At 41.3% G+C, this 23,097-nt stretch overlaps 1 protein-coding gene and 1 long non-coding RNA gene across 8 annotated transcripts in view; one reads left to right on the plus strand and one right to left on the minus strand.

Annotated features, from left to right (window-relative positions):
- USH2A (usherin) overlaps window positions 1–23,097 on the plus strand; it is a 432,455-nt gene that overhangs the window by 368,066 nt on the left and 41,292 nt on the right. For all 7 annotated transcript variants that reach the window (XR_014545784.1, XM_083604668.1, XM_083604669.1 and 4 more), the window contains one exon: window positions 20,664–20,891. Coding sequence is in view for 6 of the 7 variants with exons in the window: in XM_083604668.1 (XP_083460794.1) it covers window positions 20,664–20,891 (228 nt within the window). In the remaining variant the exon portion in view is untranslated. The remainder of the gene's footprint in view (window positions 1–20,663; window positions 20,892–23,097) is intronic.
- Window positions 495–7,135, minus strand: LOC310758943. Its single transcript, XR_014546119.1, has 3 exons — window positions 7,033–7,135; window positions 1,634–1,702; window positions 495–590 (listed from the first exon to the last, which is right to left on the minus strand). It is a non-coding gene; the product is annotated as an uncharacterized lncRNA (long non-coding RNA).

Consider the following 23,097-nt stretch of genomic DNA (forward strand, 5'->3'; position numbering starts at 1 on the left):
CACATCTGCTGTTAGGTGGGGAGGCTGAGAAGCGTAAACAAAGCTCCCCTGCACCTCCAGTCTCTTCAAGCTTTCTCTGTCCTCACTGATGACAGCAATGTCCAGGGAGGGTCTCCTCATGAGCCACAAAGACTCTCGAGCCCTCTCCTGCCATTTCTGGGTTTGAGTTGATTGGTTGGTTTCCAGGTACTGTACATATACATGCTGGGCAGGACGACTGTACCTTATCCCCCCCCCCCATGATTTGAAATGAAAATCATGTGGTACGTGTCTTGGGGGATCAGAAAAAGTTGCTTGGGAGGATGTATCATGCCCCTGTGCTGGGGGTTAATTGCTCTAAAGCAAAAGGAACAATTTAACAACAAAATACAACGCATAAAATCATGAAATAATTACACTTCTTCACAGTGGCTGTAATGAAATGTAACATTACATTGCAGGATAAGAGTTCACAAGGCATATATGGGAGACTGCTAATGATGTTGGGCACAATTCAGCCTGTTACACTTCTTAAAATTTCATTGCTTTTAATGGCAGAGAGTTGTAAGTCGCTTTGGATTGCCATGGGCAAGATATAGTGGCTAACAAATCTGATGAGTAAAATAAACGAACAAATAAATAAAATCCAGTGGTCCTGGAATGTGCTCAATATTTCTCTACAGTGATAACTTGCTGGGCTGTAGCCTACCTGGAAAAAAGTTGAGTTATTCTTTCTGAAAAGCTTTTGTTAAACCTTACTAATTTCCTGGAACAGTCATACAGTTCTGATGTCTGCAATGCAATTTGGCATATCAGTTCTCAAGTAGGGACTGAGTAATATTCCTGTACCTAGAAGTGAGAAACATCTGCCCCACAGCAGTCCACCATTGATTTACCAATCTCTTACAAAGCACCTAATACGATCTGAGTGCTGTGCCGAGATAGAGAGTCCCTGCCCACAAGTTTACAATCTAAAAAGACCTGATGCAAAAGGAAAAAGGAGTGAGGAGGGAAGAGAAAGCAGATTTGTGTATTAGAGACACATCAGCTGCTGCAGTTATGCAGCAGTCTTATTACAAATAAGATAAGAGAAGTGGAAATTAAGTATTCCACACTGAGCAACAATATTTTGCACTACCCATCTTTTCAGTCACCTTAAAACACATTTGGATTTCTGAAATTATATGGCGAGCAAGTATTCAGAATACTGAGAGCTGCATATGCCACCAGTTCAGGCTACATGCCACTTAGCAAAGACCAAAAGCTGCAAGTGGCAATGAGGGGGCAAATGTTAATTGAACTGCTGTGCTGTTGCTAGCATGGAGAGTAGCCACCAACAGAAACAAGATGGCTGCCCCAGACATGCCCTATTGGAGCTAGAAGATCACATCGTTAGCTCTGCAAGGGCTTATGGGTTATGAGGAAACCATACACAGATGACTAATTTTTTTATGGTTCACAGCCAAGCAAAGTGAAATTCAGCAGCTGTTCAGGACAAGTGACCACTCTAACGGCTGCAATATAACCCACTAAATAGAGAGGGAATTGCATGAGAGCAAGAGGTTAGCGGTGATTATCGGCAGGTGAGTGCTTTATTGAAGTTGAAAGACCATTAACATTGATGGAGTAATTATTTCAACTTGAAAGTAATTACCTTGATGGGTGATAACTTCTCCAGTGTTCCCAGATTGGATTGGGCCAAACAGTTGTGAACTCCTGAAGCCTAGAAAAATATTACAACAATACTGCAATGTTTAAATTACTGAACTGTTAGAGTGTTTTAATTATGCCTAACAGTGGAGGGTTTTTTAAAGTTGCAGCAACCAGTGAACTCTCAAATAGAGAGACATTTACTTTCTAATCCTAGTGAAATGACCCACACCTAGCACAGGCACCTCAAATTATTCATGTTATTTGAATTCAGCTTTCAAGATGCAGAATTTGCTTCCTAAATAGAGCTGGTCAGGAATGGCTGACCCTAACTTTATTGTACCTTTGAACTGAGGAGGCTTCAGTGGAAAATAAACCATTGTCTCTTAATCTGTTAATAATAAGAGCTTGATAGAAGTGTGTAAAATACGCCTTGCAATCAAAGGGATTCATAAACTGTACTGATATATTCATTCTCCAGGTTATTCATCATTGACTGTCAAGAAACTGAATGGCTCTGTTCAGGTGTGTATTTGGCTATAAATGAACATGTGTGGGTGGCTGATCAGCACAGTGCTTTCTGGCCAGCCCTTGACCTCCACACATTTATTGATATCATTCATATGGAGCCCACGATAACATGCAACATAGAAGGTCTCAGATTGTGCATACAGTTGTTGGCATCTGTCTCTCTCTCAAGACAATGGAGTGGTCCTAAGGAAATCAGATCAATACATTTGGCACCAGCTTCGCTTCTGGAGTTGCCAGAAGGAGGCTATGAGGTGCCATCCAACCATCTTAGGGACTCCAGTCCGGATTTATGTAGGGTTTACTCCTCCTTCTGAAGATATCGCACAAGGCAGTGGAGGTTTAGGAGCCTATATATACCTGGTATGTGTGTGTAGACTCTATGCAGCTAGCAGAGATGAATGTGTGGAGGTCAGAGAATAAGGCTCAGAGGTCTTGTGCGTGGCTTAAGTCAAACATCGGTAGTGAAACAAAGAAAGAAGGAAAGTAAATGGGAAGTTACTCATTAGATAGAAGATAAATAACTTGGAGAGAAAAAGGTTCAAATGTTTTTTAAATCAATCTGTTTAAAAAATAACAAGTCATTATATAGAATATAAATGTGTTTCTATTTCACTTCTCCACCAGGTGGCTCAGACATGACAGAAAAGGAAAATGGACTATAAGGGAGGAGGGAAAAAGCAAACTCAGGCAATATTTCTTGGTTGCAGAACTTTTGTTATGGCCAGCTGGTATGGGAAATATTTCAAAGCGAGGTGAAGTCAAAATTGCTGGTGTTTCAGCAGAGCAAATAGAGAGCGTCTGTAGCCCCATCTCTTTCCCCTCTCCTCGTTGTCTTTCAGTTTCCTCTATAAAAGATACATAGGTCATGGGCATTAGGGGGGGAAATCCATTTGGATAAGAACCACAAGATTTTCAATGAATTCCATCCTTAGTCTGGGGAAAAGGATGGGCTGGGGAAACCCAGCCAGATGGGTAGGGTATAAATAATAAATTGGAAATGTATAATAATAAATTATATTATTATTATTATAAAAAGATATGGAGAAAGAAACTCCCAAACCCCAGGAAAGCTTGTGAGTAAATTCAGTAAATGTAATAATGAAATGTCTTAGCAGACATTTGGAATAATATTGTGAATACGTCACATAGATGGTCCCATATGCCTTTGCAGCTAACACACATGCAAAGAAATATATTCCTGAATTGATAGAACAATGTAGGCAGAAGAGGACTTATATGCATCTCTGGTGACTATGCCTGCAGGTAGAAAGTTTCTGGAACAGGGTGCTTCAAGATATGGCTGTTTTTGGAGGGCTAATCAATTGTGAAAACTCCAAAGGTATTATTGTTATCCATTGGTTGCTACCAGGTTCTTATTACACAAAACCTGAGAAGTTCCATGGAGTTGTCCAAAGGTGGTTGATACAGCACTTTAGAAGATAGTGTCCTTTTCTTTCAAGGACCCTGTTTTTTATTTAAAGATCATTTCTATCTTGATTCCCAGCCCTCAAGAAGCAATTTCTCTTAGAAGCTAGCCAACACCTTGCAGCATCCCCTTCCCTCTCTTGCTTTTTGCCATGGGCGCTGTTCTTGTGTTTGACAGTCGTCATACCTGTTTGTTGAATGGCTGTGCAAATTATCTGGATTATTTAAAAGGTAGCCATAGCAATTAGAATCATTTCACTGAACATCAGCCAGGTGCCCTATCTCTCCAAAAAGTCACATTGCATTATATATTTTATAACTTGAATCTTAGGCTTTTTGACAGGGATCAGGGAATGAATTTTACTGTGTACATTCCTTTTCAGTGATTATGGCTCTGTTTTATTTTTTGCTAGAGCAATTACTAAAGTCATGGCTGATACCTATGCCCACTAGAGTTTGGTTGTGTTTTTCCTTTCCTCCTTCTTTTTTAAAGGATGGTTATTGATCTCTTGCTGAGCTGAGATTTCAGTTTTATGCCAGATAGCTTGATTAATGGGTTGGTTTCTGTAAGTGGACTGAATGGGGATAGGAAGCACAGGCTGCCCATACTGCCAGCCCTAAATCCGTCAAGACACATAGCTCATTATGAAACAGTTATCAAGTATACATGAAAAATTAATTGGGCTCAGTTTGATTCTGAAAAGAATCAGCCTTCTACTTGGCGGTCCCCCCAATCTTTCCAGATGTTGCGCACCAGCCCCTCGAGGAACAGCAAAGGGAGATGTATTAATACGTTGTATTGATTAGATCAAGACCCCTGACAGTTATTTGTAGAGATACCATCTGGCGGCTGTTCGAATTCCTTCACCAAAAACAGGACGTGACATGTTATTAATCTCAACTCTCTAAGTATAGACAGTTGCCTTTTCTGCTAAACCGCATTTTACCATTCCGTAGGAGATGAATGCAGACCTGAAGGGTGCTGAAATTAAGGTTATTACACAAATTGAGCCATATGGTCCAAATATTTCAGCAAGAAAATTGCCAGGCAATAAAAATTGCTCCTGCCTTCCTAATGGTGTAAATTACAGTTTAACCATGGCTCTAATGATGTCCTTCTGCCGCGCTTAACTACTGTTACATGAAGGACATTGTTTTAAAAATATAAAAAACAAGTAAATGCCAGCAGCGTGTTTTACAATCTGTTAGTGTGTCATTAAGAACACTGTCAGAATTACATAAACATAATGGCAGGCAACCTAGCATACAAAAAAAGAACAAGTATAGAAATAGAGTGTCTTGAAAACTCAGCAGAGTCAAGAGCTCTTTCAGTTTTTGGATCTGCTCCAATCTGCAGTTATTTCTGCTCATCACATTTTTCAATAGGTTTTTTAAAAAAACAAAACAAAACAACACAGTATGCAAATTCGTATGGAAGCCACAGTGCAGTGGTCCATGTGGAAAAGGTTGTGAGTGTGTACTCTAGGCCTTGTTCCTAGTTTTACCCATCAGCAGCTCCATGTTGGATCATCATTATCATATTATTATTATTATTATTATTATTATTATTATTATTATTATTACTACTACTACTGTTGTTGTTGTTGCTGCTGCTCATTACCCACCCTTCACCGTAAGGTCTCAGGGTGGGTTACGGCATTAAAAACATTTCCAGGACCTCAGCTGAAAGGTTCACTTTTCCATCAAGTGGCTTAATAGATCATATAGGGCCAGAGCAATTATTACAATTATAATTATTTATTGTAATTTATTACCTACCCTCAGGGCTGGATTTAGGTTTGATGAGGCCCTAAGCTACTGAAGGTAATGGGGCCCTTTATATGTCCAGCTGTCCTTTGTCAACAACAAATTGTCACTGTTTTTTGTTTGTTTTTTAAATAATTTTTATTAACAGGCCAATCAAATCTCATTAATTCCAAATCACATTAGTTCCAAATTATACAGCCAAATTTTTTTACAATTTTATTGGGGGTACCCATACTTCGCGCTCCGAAAGGGATCCAAACATCACTCTTGCTGCTGCTTTAATTTCACAGTTCTGTCCAGTTCTGTCCAGATAATCTCTTTATTATTTTCCTCATCTTCTTGTTGTTATCATATGTTCCTTTCTTTGTGATCTCTGATAATCTTCACAAGCGAGTTGAAAACAAACATGTCCTGTGTGGATTTTACACTCTCCAAGAGCCATATCTCATAAAGGACAGACGCCATTTCCACACCTCCGTAAAGAACATTCCTACAGTCTGTCCGTTGATTTCCACCGGCCTGCTCTGTATCTCAGGGGGCCCTGCGAGATCAAATTCACATTCCGATAACCATGCATTCACATTCCGATGACCACGGTCCTCCCCCCCCCCGTCCTCCTGTGGGCAGGCCTGTCTTGACAAATCTCCATTTGCAACTGCGTCACAAAGCTTTCCTTCCATTCCTGATATTACCACCAGTCCTCTCTTTGATCAATAATTTATTTCCACACAGTTCTTAATCTCCTGCTTGTGATTAGTAATTTGCAACAATTCTTTCTCTCTGGGAGGGAGGATTATTGGGTACTCACATAAGACAAAAAAGAAAAGTTTTTTCCTCCCCCCTTTCTGTTTCAGTCCGACATACCAGTCTTTTAATGATGAGTCTTCACTTGATTTATTGTCCAGCCCGTTGCTCCGCACACAGAGATCCCATTAATCAGCAGTCTTTACTCCCGATCTTCACTTGAAGTATGTGCATTTGCTTCTTTATCCAATTATATATTTTGAGCTGATGCAAACCAGTGTGCGATCAGAGACAGCGTCCGGGAGAGCGACCCCACACGAGGGCTTCGTGCCAAGTGCCCTCACCCCCTTCTTTCGAATCCGGGGGTGAATTATGGACACAGCAGGCAAGGCAGTCCCCCCCCCATTCCCTTGGGGGGGGCAAGGGAGGCTGCATACTCCCATATCAGCCTCTTAATTACCTCGTTTGGGTCGGAGAGATGTAATTGACAGCCATCTTCCAATGCGCCCCCCTGGTGGCCCCCCAATTGTCACTGTTTTTTGTGTTGAATATATGCCACAGTATATGGTAATTTATGGACCTAAAAGGTATCTAAAGCCATTTACCACTGTTGCTGTACATAGGTTTTATTTTATTTGCTTTTTATCTTATATTTTGGAAATGTACATCCAGTTTTTTCCCTTTTTGGGGGGGGGGAGAGGCCAAGAGAGTGGGGCCCTAAGCTATAGCTTGTTTAGCTTATACGTAAATCCGGCACTGCCTACCCTTCACCCTAAGGTCCCAGGGTGATATAACCAATTAAAATACAATATTGACATTAAAACACAATATTACACAGTATTTAAAAAAGTTTAAAAACAACATAAAATTAAAGAAATAAGGAAGATCCTAAAAATATACATCTCAAGTGTCAAAAGCCAGGGTAAAGAGGTGCACCTTCAGCATTTGCCGAAAGCTGTATAATGAAGGTGCTGGATGCACCTCTGTGAGAAGAGAGTTCCACAACTTAGGAGTTGCCACAAAGAATACCGTTTCCTGGGCCTTCATCCTCTACTGAGGCCGTGGAACAACCAAGAGGGCTCCCTCTGCCAGTCTTAGCACCTGAGAGGGCCTGTAGGGAAGGAGGCAGTCTTTCAGGTGTTTGGGGACTGAGTTGTTCAGGGCTTTAAACACTAATGTGAGCACGTTGACTTGGGCCCAGAAACAATCTGACAACCAATGCAACTGTTTTAAAACAGAACCCCAGCCAGCAATCTGGCTCCTGCATTTTGGACTAATTGAAGTTTCTGAGTCATCTTCAAGGGAGGCCACACACAGAGCACAGTACAATAATCCAAAATTGCCAGTCTGTCGTTCTGCCTGGACACTGAGGTCCACCTCTGAGGGCTTTTGGGCAGTTCCCTCACTGCGAATGTGAGGTTGCAGGGAACCAGACAGAGGGCCTTTTCCATGGTGGCGCCTGCCCTGTAGAACGCCCTCTCTTCAGGTGTCAAGGAAATAAGTAACTATCTGGCTTTTAGAAGACATCTGAAGGCAGCCCTGTTCAGAGAAGTTTTTAATGTTCAATGTTTTATTGTGTTTTTAATATTCTGTTGGGAGCCTCCCAGAGTGGCTGGGGAAACCAAGCCAGATAGGTGGGGTATAAATAAAAAAAATATATTATTATTATGATGAATACAGTGAGCCCACATCCAGCCCATCACTGCCTCTAAGCACTAGTCTAACACCTCAACTGCCTCTTCTGATTCAGTTGGAACAGAGAGATAGATCCATGATCACTGATTATAGAGTTAGTGAACAGTGAAGATCAGTAAAAATGTATTTATAAAAATATTAATATACTTCCCACACACATAAAATATCAAGGTGGTGTATGACAACATGTATACATACAATAAAGCATAAGATATATAAAAATCAAAGCAAAACAATTGTTAAAATGACCAACTCATCTTGAGAGAGATGTAAACAGCTGAATAGGCAGGTATAAAGAACATTATTCATTTATTTATTAAATTTTTATACCTCCCTATACCTGTAGATCTTGGGGCTGTTCACAACATAAAATCACAATATAAAAAACAGAAAATACATGATAAAAACAAAAACAACCCAAACATTCTCCCTTCTACAACACATTTTACAAGGGCATCAGATGTCAATCAGTCAAAGGCCTGGTTAAAGAGGAACGTTTTCACCTGGCACCTAAAGGTGCCAGCTAAACCTCCCTGGAGAGCGTTCCACAAATGGGGAGCCACTGCAGAAAAGGGAGGTTCTTGTGTTGCCTCCCTCCAGACCTCTTGTGGAGGAGGCACACGAAGAAGGGCCTCAGAAGATAGTTTCATATGCAGAGAGGCGATCCTTGATATACTGGGGTCCTGAGCCATCTTCAAGAGTCATAGCAAGGGTGCTTGGTAAATCTCTGCTGGAAGAGTATTCCACAGCTTGTGACCTCCAGCAATGAATGCCTGACTTCTAGTTCAGTGTTTTTCAACCTTTTTTGGGCAAAGGCACACTTGTTTCATGAAAAAAATCACGAGGCACACCACCATTAGAAAATGTTTAAAAAATTAACTCTGTGCCTATATTGACTATATATAAAGTAATTCTCTTGAATAGGAATCAAATAAACACAAATCAAATAAACACAAACACTTAACATCAGTGGTGGGATTCAAAAATTTTAGTAACCAGTTCCGACATTCAAGCATGGTTTAATATTTTTTTCTTTAATGGCAAACAAAAACGTTGCGGACCGTTCTCTGCTCAGCGGGGATCAATCCGCTGATCCCCGCTGAGCCGGCGGATGACAGCTCCGTCTCCGCATTGTGTGCCCCGCTGCTCTCTCATCCGATCCCATCCGATCTGATCCCCACCCAGGACGGATGGAAAATAGGGTGGACACAGTCCGGCGCCCGCCTAGTGGGCGAAAATTTGACATTTTTTTTTCTTTCGAATTTTTCAATTTTTCCCACGGCACACCAGGCAAACACTGTTCTAGTTGAAGTCATTCGAGCTCCTTGAAACACAGATAACAACTAACAGTGCTCTTCCAGATAATCTCAGCAGTCAAGCTGGGAAATAAAGGCTGGGTGCAAGGGCTGGAGTGATGCAGAAGAGCCAGAAACATTGCGGGAAGGGACGTGGCTCACTGTTACAACATTTGCTCTGCATGCAGGAAGTCCCAGGTTCAATCTCTGGCATCTCCAGGTAGGAGATAATAGTTTCAGTGAATAGTTTTATCTGAGGTAAGACCTATTTACTGTAGGCATACGCTGCTTGAGCATGCTACTATGGAAGAGGAATAGTGTTTTAATAGATGAGTACAGTGGTACCTCGGGTTACATATGCTTCAGGTTACAGACTCTGCTAACCCAGAAATAGTACCTCGGGTTAAGAACTTTACCTCAGGATGAGAACAGAAATCGTGCTCCGGTGGCGCGGCAGCAGCAAGAGGCCCCATTAGCTAAAGTGGTGCTTCAGGTTAAGAACAGTTTCAGGTTAAGAACAGACCTCCAGAACGAATTAAGTACTTAATCTGAGGTACCACTGTACTCAGATGGGGAATATTATTGTTACAAGTGTATGTCACTTATTACATCAATGTCTCAAAATAATTTATAACTATAACTTCCTCTCCCTTATGTAAACACAATTTAGAATTACACTTGATAGTAGATTATGGTTGCCATCTCCCTTTTTGGAGATAGCAGCAACCACCATAGGGATTGGAAAGTTCATTTAGTAAATTGTGTCCAGCCTCTTCCAAGGTCACCTTGAATGAACTTAGATCCAAGATCTTCCAAAAGAAATCACAGGATTTCAGATCATTTTTCTGAGCCAATCCAAATAATCCATCTGGCAGCCTCTTAATCCCCCCCCCCCCGTTGAAAACAACAGTGGGAGAATTAAGACATTGCAGAGTCAAAAAACCAAGGTTGGGTTCTCCGCCATGATTCTCATTCTCCCCCTTCCTTAAAAAAAACAAAAAACTTTTATCATTTTCAGTTTTATAAATCAACACACACCAAGCAATCCATATATAACAAGTCAACTTCTCTTCCTGCCCCCTCCACGGTTCGTTACAGTTATCCTTTAGTGCTACATATTCTAATTACTCCATATTTTAACATATCCAATTCTTCCTTTGTTTATATTTTCACTGCTTGACTTATTCTATTCCTGCTAACGTTTGAGATGTTTACAGCATTCTTTCAAATACTCAACAAACATTTTCCAATTCTCTTTAAAATTTCTCCCTTTCTGTTCTCTTAATTTACCTGTTAAACTAGCCAGTTCAGCATACTCCATTAATTTAGCCTGCCATTCCTCCTTAGTCAGTATTGTACCTTCCTTCCATTTCTGGGTGTATCCCATTCAGGCCGTCGTCGCATACATAAAGAGATGTTTCTGATCTTTAGGTACAGTGGAACCTCGTGTTACGTACCGTCCTCCTTACGCACGCTTCAGGCTATGTGCTCCGCAAACCCGGAAGTAGATGCTCCCGGAATGAATTAAGTTCGTAACCTGAGGTACCACTGTATAGCAAAACGTTCATTCTCCCCCTTCCCACTGATGTCACTCCATTACGTTCAGTATTGAAATATTGAGAGGCCAGGGAAGACTTCAGTTATTATTCAGCTCAAATTTTAGTCTGAGCCAGAGAAGAACTGGGGTTTCTAATTCATTCTCCTCTCCACTGAGGCTAGCTTTAATTAACTTCCAAAGTTATTTTCTGGGCCTGGCTTGAGAGAACTTTTCTGGCATCTTTAAATTTCAGTCATAACAATTAGCCTTTGCTAATTCAGCATGGCCAGTGTTTGCAAAATCCACCCTGTGGAAGGATCCTAATACAATCTAGGGAAACCTGTTGTTTTGCTGTGATATTCTGCAATCAGATCCAGGTTCTGAAGCAAATGGTTGAAATAGATTAGTGTATGGAAAATCCCACTGCCTTTTTATGTTGAGAGTATTAAACAACAATCAGAGGTGTAGAAAATATTCATTCGGAGAAAGTAGTTTTCAGATAGAATTCTCAATATACGAACATATTTTTTTTCAGAGAAAAGGTAAAATAATTTTGTTCTAATAGTCGCACCAAGAAAAAGGCTTTTGTCATGTTTAGCCAGCAAAACTCTAGCAAAGTTGTTGATAATTTAAAAGCCGCCTACTCTGTAAAGAAAGAAAAAAAGGGAAAAGGAAATACCCAGCAGAGTAACTGAATGCAATGTGCTAAATGCACTTGCTTGTAGAATGCAGCCACTGACTTCTTTTATGAAGCTTTGTTTTCAAGTTAAAGCAAGAAACTCGCACTCTTGTTGGGACTGCAGCAAATCCCTAGCTGTCAAGGGGTGCCAAGAAAGGAAACAATTTATAGTCACTAAGTAGTGTCTCCTTTTAGGCCGTGATCAAATACAAACCCAGTTGCTTTTAACTGATGTAGGGCACAATCCACCAAGCGCTAGTGCCCTTCATTCATTTCAAAGAGCCTGCATGGTATTCCTTTCTCCACTCAGGAGTCACTGGAATGAATGACGATTTTGCTGTGTATTTCTAAGTTACAGTGGAAGAGGTGAAATAATTCAGTTGGCTTTTATTTGTTAAGGTGTGGATTTATTATTGTTAGCTAAACAGGGCAGTTTCACATTTTTAAAGAGCCACTGGTTCGTATACTTTCATTTGTTTGCTCATTTCTATCCCTAAGATGTAGCACTGTAATAGCTTACAGATGTAGCTTACAATGGCAGTTTGCAAATAAAGACAACCAGACCCTCCAGGTGTCCTAATTTTCCAGGGAGAGTCCCAGATTTACAGAAGTCGTCCTGGTTTCTGATTTAATCCTAGAATGTCCCGCTTTTCCTTAGGATGTTCCTATTTTCATTGAAGAAATGTTGGAGGGTATGGTTATGCAATCCCTGAGCCAAGGAGATAAGTACCTATACAACATCTGAAGGACCCATAGTTTTCCTATCTAGATCCGCAGTATATAGCTTTATGCACGTCTGCCCCACATTTCCTCTGTATGTATTAGGACACAAGCAAAGGGTTATTTAACTTCCCATTAGGAAGCATAACAGAAGTGTTTGGCAATTTTCTCACCCTACGTATCTTAATTGTTCATCCTCATTTGCCTGTTTCTCTCTCTCTCTCTCTCTCTCTTTCTCTCTCTTTCTCTCTCTCTCTCTCTCGTGGATAAGGAGTCATCAGTTGCATGTGGGGCAGCTGAAAGACTCTTAAGGGAATGTTTAGATCACGCTGCTCAAATTCTACTGGCATTTTAGGTTTTGCTATGAAATTTTAATTGATTTTCTTTACTGTTATGGTATTTCAATGTGTTAGATTTTGTATGACCCTTTGTGGACCACTTACGGATTGATTCCTTATATTGGGAGCTATATAAACTGTAGAGAAAAATAAATAAAAAGGAGGGAGTCATGGGGGGAACTGTGTATGCACCTCTGATATGTATGAGGACAAGAGTGACTTGGGTGGCACATGCACACATCCATATATCCATATAGCATAAGTAACCTCAATATAGTGCAAATAGGACATCTGTGTGTATATTTGTCTATGCGTTGCATGTTACTTCTGCACACAAGGGAGGTGTGCCCAGTAAGCATATGAACCACCTCCCCTTTGAGCTTTAGACATTGTGCCTTCAAAAACTAAGGGTGGCAAACAAAGAGAGAACAAAGTGATGAAAAATAAATTTCCTCATAGAGCACTGGAAGCAGTCATTTTCTTAATGTCTCTGATTAATGGCACTCTTTGTTCTAACGATTACTCCCAAAGAAGTGATAAATAGCCATATTACCTGTCCATCAGCTCTCAGATGCCACAACAGTTCTCCTAATGCAGCTAATACTCTTCAAATCCTTTCCTGCATCCCAGGAAAGAAATGCCAGGGCATGTTGGGAGATCTTAAAACAGAACACAAAGCCCAGAGTGACAATCCTGGAAACTGCTGGATCACCAGATCAATAGATTCAAAGATGACTAGTTTGTGTAGCTTTGTGCAGTTTAAACATTTGTGCAGGGAGTCTACCCACGCAGAGTGTTATTGACAACCACAAATCAATGCTAATTTTTGATCCTTTTCAACCTACACAAACCTCTTGACCCTTTCACCACCTTTGGGGCACTTCAAGTAGTCAAAGGCAATCACAGGAGAAGGTATAAACTTGTCGGGATTTTGAAGGCTGAGTAGTTTTGATCATGCCCATGAGCTGAGCTGAAAAGTTTGTACAGGTGCCAAATGCATGTTTTTTTGGGATGCTCTTGCTTTCCCACTCTTAATGAAAGGAGCTTTAAGCAACTCCTGTGTTCATTAACTGGGGAGGGAAGCGGGAAGCCGTCTGAAATATTCTAGAGGTGCACATTTGTTTGAAACCATTGTCACCCTGCTTCTGCTTGCTTTTGAGATGACTTTCAGACAAAACAACACAAATTATCCACGTTTGAGTTACCAAGATTTGAAAATGTGCTTAAATTGTGTTTTCATTGTTGTTTTTTAACATGAATATGGTACACCTATACTATAGGTCCTGCAGCATGGTCTGGGCTAATTTACTATAACTGTTAGCAATGCTTTCCAAACTGAAGATGCCAGAGATTTTGAAAGGTATATAAGCAATTCCCACTATGTCTCAGGTGAATATTTTCAGGGGGTCTTACAGCTCAGTGGAAGAGCACATGCCTTGCTGGTTTGCTTCCACTGCCACTGGTGCAGTGAAGGACTTCTTGGTGTTCTGCACCAACTTGACTTCCCTAATGGTATTCAAGGGCAGCTCAATGTGGAGCATATTATGTCCAATTTTAATGTAGGGTTAACGTGACAATTCCTGTGTAAGTTGAGAAGAGGAATACCTCAGAGTCACTGCAAGATACTCCTCTGCTTGAGCAAGCTGAACCACCTGTGCACTGACATCTGCTGCCTCCTCCTTCCTTGGCCCTTCCTCAGATGGAGGCACTGCAGGCAAGGTGGCAAGGACATATTATTCTGAGTACAAGAGAATGGAGTGGAAGGAAGAATATTTTGTTGCAGTTACGTTCATTTCATTATTGAAAATAATTGGGCTTTGGCAAGTGAGAGGGTAGGAGAACCAAGATGCCTCCAGCCGAAGTGATAGGATATGATATAAATCGAAGTACAGTGGTACCTCGGGTTAAGTACTTAATTTGTTTCAGAGGTCCGTACTTAACCTGAAACTGTTCTTAACCTGAAGCACCACTTTCGCTAATGGGACCTCCTGCTGCTGCCGCCGGAGCACGATTTCTGTTCTCATCCTGAAGCAACGTTCTTAACCTGAAGCACTATTTCTGGCTTAGTGGAGTCTGTAACCTGAAATGTATGTAACCTGAAGCGTATGTAACCCAAGGTACCACTGTAAATGAATAAACAAACTTCCAGGTCTTGTACATATGAATAATTACTACATATTAAGGACGTACAGAGGAGCTCTGGCAAAACCTGCTCTCACTGTTGGCATCCCAGCTGACTTATACTGAGATGGACTTACTGATGCATCTAGCTCAGTATTACCTACAGTATCTCCCACCCCTATCTGGAAATGTCAGGGATTGACTCTGGGGCCTTTTGCATTCATGCAAAGCAGATGCTCTTTTGCTGAGCTACAGCCCTTCCCCGGAATCCCACTGTAGGAACCTACTGCCACATAATTGACTTAATCTTTTGGCAGTAAGTGAGGATCCAAGCAACTAGTCTATAAAAGTCTCCAAACCCTAGATTCGTTGTAGCTGGAACAGATACAGGAACAGATGGGTGTTGAAGTGCATGCTGTCTTGAAGAAGTGGTAGCATGCCATGCTCAAGCCAAAGATTGTGTTTAGCATATCTTTTTAAACTAGCAGCTGTGAGCAATTCAGGGACCAAAACACGTGGGGAAGAGTCTAACCTTCCACCCACCCTCACCCGTCAACGTGACGGTCCTACCAAAACATTCACTTCTCAAAGAAGCTTCAGTTGTGCTTGAAATAGCATCTTCTTGGGCAGGAATTTTAATCAGGAGTGCAATACAAGGAAAATATTACCTTCCCGTGCACCATGCTTCTAACCCTGAATATTATGGGTGCTAAGGCCCTAATGACAGCTTCCCTAGTATGGCAAATAGCAGCTTCAAGGGGGGCAATTTTAATCGTTACTGTGGCATAAGTGGTAAGGGTTAATTCTTACTCCCAGTGTGCTGTGGCCCCAGTCCTGATTAGATGCCCTGGATCTGCTGTTTACAAAAGAAAAGAAAAGGCATGTTAACAGTGACCAGGAATTTAACATAATCTGTGGTTTGGCCATTACCGCATTATATTTTGCTATTTTAAAGTCCCCCCAACCTTTTGATGCATTCCATAAAGGAAGCTTTCAAGGAATCTTGAATTATTGCAGCAAATAATACAGGACAGTTTGTAGCAAGCTTTATGAAAATTCATTGGGGTTTTTTTTAACAACAATAGCATTAGAATACCTATCTTGATTGTTCCGTCAGCAGACAAAGACACAGAGAAAGAGCCAAGTATTTTATATCTTATGTGTACAGTTTCGTGTTTGTTCTATTTCCAAGGCTCTTTGTAATACATAAGAACCAATCATTTAACTTTGTGTGGCCATCCCATCTTCACTACTAAACCTTAGGGTGTAAAGTTTAGGCTTTTAAAAGTTCAGTTGTCGAAGTGTAATACATAACTGTCCTCATAAAAACCTATTAATAAAGACTGCATCCAATTGTAAAGCTAATTTTAATTGTGTTTTGTGCCAGCATAATTTCTGATGACAGATTTTTATTCCAAGCATGAACCTCCATTTGAGCTCCATACTTTTAACCCACAGTCCATAATTTTGCATTGGGCTATACAAGTTCCCTTTGGCTGTGGCAGTTTGAATGCTTCCACTTTCAAGGATCTAAGCCATAAATGTTTATTAAAAGAATCTATAATGAAATCATTTTTGTTATTTTTTTAATGGCTGCCTTGAGTATGTTGGATGACTGAACGCTGGTTGTTAATCATTAAGTACTCCTGGTATAAAAACTGTTTGATAGTATTGCCATCTAGGGGCTGAACGGGATTCTCCATACTGAAATAAACTGTAATTGAACAGGTGCTACTATTGACAATATGCATATGTTTTTCTTTATAGCCCACATGCTTTCCATGTTTCTTATGAAAAGTGGTATCTCTGAATGTCCCCAAGCAGCTAATGTTTTAAATATGTATAATGTATTTGAGGTGATTCTATAGGCATTTAAACCATCCTATACTTTAGCGTCCATGAATGATCACAAAGTGGTCTTTTAAGTATGTAAAACTTTTTGCGTCCTGAAAATGGGGTGTGTGTGTGTTATAATGCTGTGGTGGTTCAACCTGTCTTCAATGACCGTTGTATTATTCTTTCAATTGATGGTATACCTATACTAGACTTGGGTCTCTAAGAGCTGGTCCTTATGTTGATGAAACAGCACATCCACACAGAACAGGGCCATCCTGTGGGGAAGAGGACTCCCCAAAGGTAGTAGAGTAGAAAAGACTTTCGGGTGGGAACTCTACAAGTGGAAACCAAACAACAACCCAATGTGGACTGATCATATTTGGCTGCATTGGATGATGGTTACTGTTCCCCTAAAGCAGACTTGGGGTCAGTTAGCTTCCATTGAATAACAGAAAATGAAGAGCATCCAAGGCGCTGGGGGTCTAAATGACCCCCCAACAAAAATTGATTTTGGCAACTGCTTGACATTGGTTTCAGTGTTTTTGGTCTACAAGCCATCAACATCATACAGGGTAGGGTGATCAAGACAGTTGCAGCAGAGAAGCAGAAAACACAATATGCATGTACCAAATTCTGCCTTTTAAAATAAGAGCATATGTAATCCATGAACAATAAAAAGTATATTTTAAAAAACACACCAAAATAATTTTAAAAGAACAATATTGGCTCAGGACACATCTTTCCTATAGCAGCTGTGATCTAGTTTGGATGCAAAGAACTTGACTCTATTTTCAGCAACCTTAGGCTTATGTTTCACATTGATACAGCACTTGAAGAGAAGGTGGCTTTACAGTGTACCTTATTTTTGTTTATTTATGCAGGGGTGGTGCGTCCCATTTTATGGCTTGAGGCAAAACAGGAAGCATTGCTCCCTATGCCCCTGCTACCAGAGAAGCAGCACCAGCATCGTCGCAAATTTGCGGCAAGATTGTGACAAAATTGTGTGAGGTCTCCTGCGTTCCACAATATATTGCCAGAAATTGGCGAGATCTCACCCAGAGTCAGTGGTGGGGCACCTGGGGGGTGCTGCTTCGGGGCCTTCTGCCGCCTGAGGCAGCAGTCTCGGCCTGCCTAATGGCTGTGCCAACCCTGTATTCATAACATCAAGAGATTTTGAACTTAAGCGGAAACAAACTTGATGGTGTCAGAGTTTTACCCCATAGGAGTTGATACTGGGGTGAAGAAATCATTACCATTACTACTAGCCCTGTATTGTGACACAGCTGTGCTTATATGGGAGGTGTAGCCAATTATGCCCCTCCAATGGTGGGTGACTCTTTGATCCAGTAGAAGTTTTTGTGAGCAGAGATGGGGAAGTATTGATTCTCCTTTTGCCCCATGCCTTTAAGATCCTATGTCACCTCCCAATCTGTTCCAAAGGGTCTTCATGCTTCTGGAGTAGATTGGGGTGGTTTTTTTGCAGCTAGATAGAGGAGGAGGAATCGGCAAAAATGTTACGATTTACTGCTTATGGAAGACCCTGCTTCCTGTCATTGGATGGATACTGCCGGATTCTACCTATGAACCAATAATCCAATTTTATGTTTCTACATTCTGGAATCCTTGTCAAAAACCTTTCACTGGGTGAAATCCAGTGGACGTCCACTTATGGAAGACATTCACCAGTGGAACGTTCGCCATTTCTCTCTGTCTCTACAGTGTCCTGCACCTTCTCAAAATCTGAAGTACCCTCTGAATTTCCCTTTCCCCATTTCACTTATGGATACCTTCTGTCAGTGGGCATTCACCATTGAATTCAACCTACTATTATTTTCTCTCTCTGAAAAAACATGACTAAGACTGCAACCTATATATATCTACTCAGAAGTAAGCCCCGTTGAGGTCAATGGACTTGTTGCCACATTAATACGTATAGGATTTCAGGCTAAGGCTGCAATCCTGCACAAAATTGTCTGGAAGCAAGTGTTATAGAAATCAATGGGACTTTCATGTAAATTAGTCATGTAAAGAATTGCATTGTGTTTGACCTCAGTATCTGATTAATACAGTGCTTCAAGTGTAGGATTGTCAAGCATGGGTGACTAGAAATTCCTAACAATAACTATCCTTTCAGCTCTCCCTTCCTCTCTTCATTATCAATCTTACTGCTGCCTGCCCTGTTTAACAGGGAGAGGGGAGGAATAATTGTCATTGAAAAGTATATTTATAATCAGTACTGGTGGCATGTTGAGTTTTAATATTCAGAATGGACATTCAAATGCTGCATTATATTTATCTAAAAGGAAAGCTCATTGTTGTGGGAAAATAACTATTTAATTATTTATCATCTAACTTTTAATATTTTAAAAAAGAAATGATTCTTTTTTCTGCAAAAGAATTGTTTCCGAGTCTGTTAGCTTAACAGATACTTAAATATTTAAAAGGTTAGAAGTGCTGGCTTTTAGCCACTTAACACAAAACTGGGGAATTGACTCCTGACTTCTTTGCACGATGAAGGAGATAGACCTAACCACCAGAAAAAGAGAAAATGTACTCTAATCTAACAGATTTGAAATGAATACCATCAAATTGTTTGGGTGGAGCAGGGGGCATTGTGACAGATATAAAATCTTTTCATATAAGATTATTTTCATTGAAAGAAATACAATGGTGGTTTACAGACGACGACAACAACAACAACAGTAAAATTATTTGTATCTTGCCTCGGCTCAGAGTGGCTAACATCATAAAAAAGGATAAAAGATAACAAGATATAACAATAACAGCAAAGTATCAGTACAGTGGTACCTCGGGTTAAGTACTTAATTCGTTCCGGAGGTCCGTACTTAACCTGAAACTGTTCTTAACCTGAAGCACTACTTTAGCTAATGGGGCCTCCTGCTGCCGCGCCGCCGGAGCACGATTTCTGTTCTCATCCTGAAGCAAAGTTGTTAACCTGAAGCAATATTTCTGGGTCAGCGGAGTCTGTAACCTGAAGCGTATGTAACCTGAAGCGTATGTAACCCGAAGCATATGTAACCCGAGGTACCACTGTATCAGTAGAGAAGTATGATATGCCAGGAGCAGGTATGAAACGTCAGAAAATGTTTGGGTGAAAGGTTTTAATTGCCAATAGAAGCATTCAATAGCTGGTTGATCTTCTGAGTATTTTCATTTCACAAGGTGAGTACCACCACGCAAAAAGCCCTTCTCTGTACCACTATGAAGTGGATATATGCACGCCATATTTTGCTGCACAGCCCTAAGTGTGTACAAAATGGACACGTGTAGGCGATATATACAAGCACAGTTTCCTGTTGTATGAACTAGCCTAAGCATGTACAGTCTGTGTGCATGTGAAGATGTACAGACAGTACACTGGCTACTCACAGGATGGAGGGGAGTCAGCACCTGCTACCATGATACAGTGATATTTGAGAGCATGAGTATAGTATAAAGTAGAGTTAGGAACTACGGCCAAATTGATTCTGGTTCAATTCCATACCCAGCCATTAAATTCTCACTAGGTTACTTTGGGCTACCGTCTTATCTCAGTCGAAGCTACTTCACAGGGTTAGTGCGAGGCGAAAATGCATTGCCTCACACTTTTTGTAGGCACAACGAAGTAATATAATAAATATAAAATAAATAATAATATAATATAAATATAAATATAAATGTGGGAACAATGGCACAGTGTTTGTGAAAAAGAGAACTATGACATAGGATATTATTTAGGATAGGTAAAGGTAAAGGACCCCTGACAGTTAAGTCAAATCGCGCATGACTCTGGGGTTGCGGCACTCATCTCACTTTACTGGCCGAGGGAGCCGGCGTTTGTCCACAGACAGTTTTTCCGGGTCATGTGGCCAGCATGACGAAACCAGAGCAGTGCACGGAAATGCCGTTTACCTTCCCGCCAGAGCGGTACCTATTTATCTACTTGCACTTTGACGTGCTTTCGAACTGTTAAGTTGGCAGGAGCTGGGACAGAGCAACGGGCGCTCACCCCGTCACGGGGATTCAAACCGCCGACCTTCTGATCCCTATTATTTGGGATAAGGGAGGGCAATAGGACAGAGAAAGGAACTCATGGCCTTCCAAGTACTTTTGGACTCTTAAGTACCATAAGCTATTATGGTCATCAGGGATGATGGGAACTATAGCCCAACAATATCAGTCAGAATATAGGCTTCACATCCTTTTTGGCCCTTTGTGCCTGCTGAAGATTATGCACAAACTTGGTAAAATTTGCCTGTTAGTGTTGGGATAAGTTTTATTCAACAACCCACCATAATTCATTTATTCAACCGAATGAAAGAATATTCTGTGTATTTCTGCTGCAGGGAACAACGCATCAAACTCACTTGTTTGGTTTGAAGCCATTCACAACTTACCATATTCATGTTGTTGCTGTCAACAACGCTGGGCAAGTTTCAAGTCCATGGACTTCTGTGCGCACCCTGGAAGCGCCCCCAAGTGGCCTGACCAACTTTACCGTGGAAAAGAAGGAGAACGGCAGGGTGCTGTTACTTAAATGGGCAGAGCCTTCCAAGCCCAATGGCAACATTAAGGTAAGCCCAACCTAGAAAATGACTTAATCAGGGTGGAAAGGTATGAACATACGTTAGAACTTCATTGCTGAATACATGGTGAAAATTGTCGTCCGTTTTGTAGTTCTGAAGGGATGTGTGGTTTGTATGTAAGGTGCAAGTGATGTCAGGTCCTGCATTGATAGACAGCCACCAGCACTCATAGATGATGTCTTCCTTTGACCCTTTACAAGCCACCTCCCTGTTCTTAATTAAATGATCTGGAGCAACAGACACTATAAAAGAAAACTCCCAGGACCCATGAGCCAAAGGAGAACTATGGGGCCATGACATTGGGTGATACTTTGCTAAGGGACCCCATTAACCATACAACTGGCCTTGAGTGATGTTGTCCTAAATTACAGTGGTACCTCGGGTTAAGAACTTAATTCGTTCTGGAGGTCTGTTCTTAACCTGAAACTGTTCTTAACCTGAAGCACCACTTTAGCTAATGGGGCCTCCTGCTGCCGCCGTGCGATTTCTGTTCTCATCCGGAAGCAAAGTTCTTAACCCGAGGTACTATTTCTGGGTTAGCGGAGTCTGTAACCTGGAGCATCTGTAACCTGAAGCATCTGTAACCCAAGGTACCACTGTATTCAAATGCAAGTAAAGCTGGTTATATGGGAAGTACCCAATGGAAACTCTCACCATGAAGACTCTTGTGCTCTCGACAGGCAAGATATATGTGTGAAATGCTGAGGACCCTGTTTCTGTCATAATTACTTTCTTCCTTTGCACTGTCTTTGCTAAATTTAATTCTCATGGTATTTTTCTTTTCTTTTCTACCTTTCTTTCCCCACCTTTGACTGTAGGATATATGTATGATTGTATGAAGATGTAGCTATCACAGGTTTTTAGTAATCGTTTTGCAAGTGGTGTCCTTTTGATGGATATTGGGCTACATTCTTAGAATTATAAAGAGCTCTATAGGTTTGTTACCATGAACAGTTGGATATCCTGCATTAAACAGAACTGCAGTAGATTGTCCATTAAACAGCATGACGTGTTATAATTTCTCTACATTTGTTGTCTTATCCTATTTATTTAAGCATGCTTAAAAAACCACAGTGTGATTAAAGCTGCCACTTATATATTAAACGAAAAGCCGCCCAAAGCAGCTTAATGTGACATTTAGTTGGACCTTCTGTTCTTTACTGGGGACTTTTCTGCTTTCCTTTCGGTGCTTCTCAGAGTGCAGGGGTGGGGAGTGAGAGGAGGCAATAGTTCATGGGTAGGCAAACTAAGGCCCAGGGGCCAGATCTGGCCCAATCACCTTCTAAATCCGGCCCGCAGACGGTCCGGGAATCAGCGTGTTTTTACATGAGTAGAATGTGTGCTTTTATTTAAAATGCATCTCTGGGTTATTTGTGGGGCATAGGAATTCTTTTTTTCTCTCTTCAAGATATAGTCTGGCCCCCCACAAGGTCTGAGGGACAGGGACTGGCCCCCGGCTGAAAAAGTTTGCTGACCCCTGCAATAGTTCTTCCTTCTAGGAACACAATCACTGGACTTTTCTTTCTCTCAGAAACAACAATTGGGGAAGGAATGGTTGCTGCTCCTTCTGATTGCTCTGGTTTGTTTGTTTGCTTGCTTAATATGCAGCTTGATCTTCAGTTCCTTGTTTCTCAGGACCTTTCCCCATCTCCAAGTGAGGGTTTAATGCTGTTAATGCCAAACTGGCAATATTCCCTTTTGTCACATATATTCAACTGCAAACTATGGATCTCTGAGCAACAGAAGTTTCCAAGTCTTTAGTCACATAAATTCAGCCAGTTACTGTCAGAGGCTTCACTGTGACAAGTCCAATGTAGACTGTATGCCAGCCTTCAGCCTCGCTGCCAGGCCGGGCAGGGCAACAGCCAATGCCCAACCAGCAAGCAAGGCACCACCCTCCAAACGGGGCCTCTGATTGGCCCATTCAAATTAGCCCTCTTTGGCGGGAAGACTGCCCATTGATACCACCAGCCAAGGGGAATTCCCCAGCCCCAGCCTGCAAGCAAGCACGGCCTAGTTGCTGGGGTCATACACAGAGGGGACCTCAACTGTTGCTCCCCACAGACACAGTGAGTGGCCACTGTAGGCCAGCCTTCTTCTGAGGCCCAGGACAGTACATATGAGTTTCCTCCCCCCCCCACACCGTTCCTCATCACAACAACACAGGCATTGATGTCCACAGGGAGGTTAAGGT

This window comes from Podarcis filfolensis, assembly GCF_964270895.1.
Source record: "Podarcis filfolensis genome assembly, chromosome: 3".
In the NCBI taxonomy this organism is placed as follows: Eukaryota; Metazoa; Chordata; class Lepidosauria; order Squamata; family Lacertidae; genus Podarcis; species Podarcis filfolensis.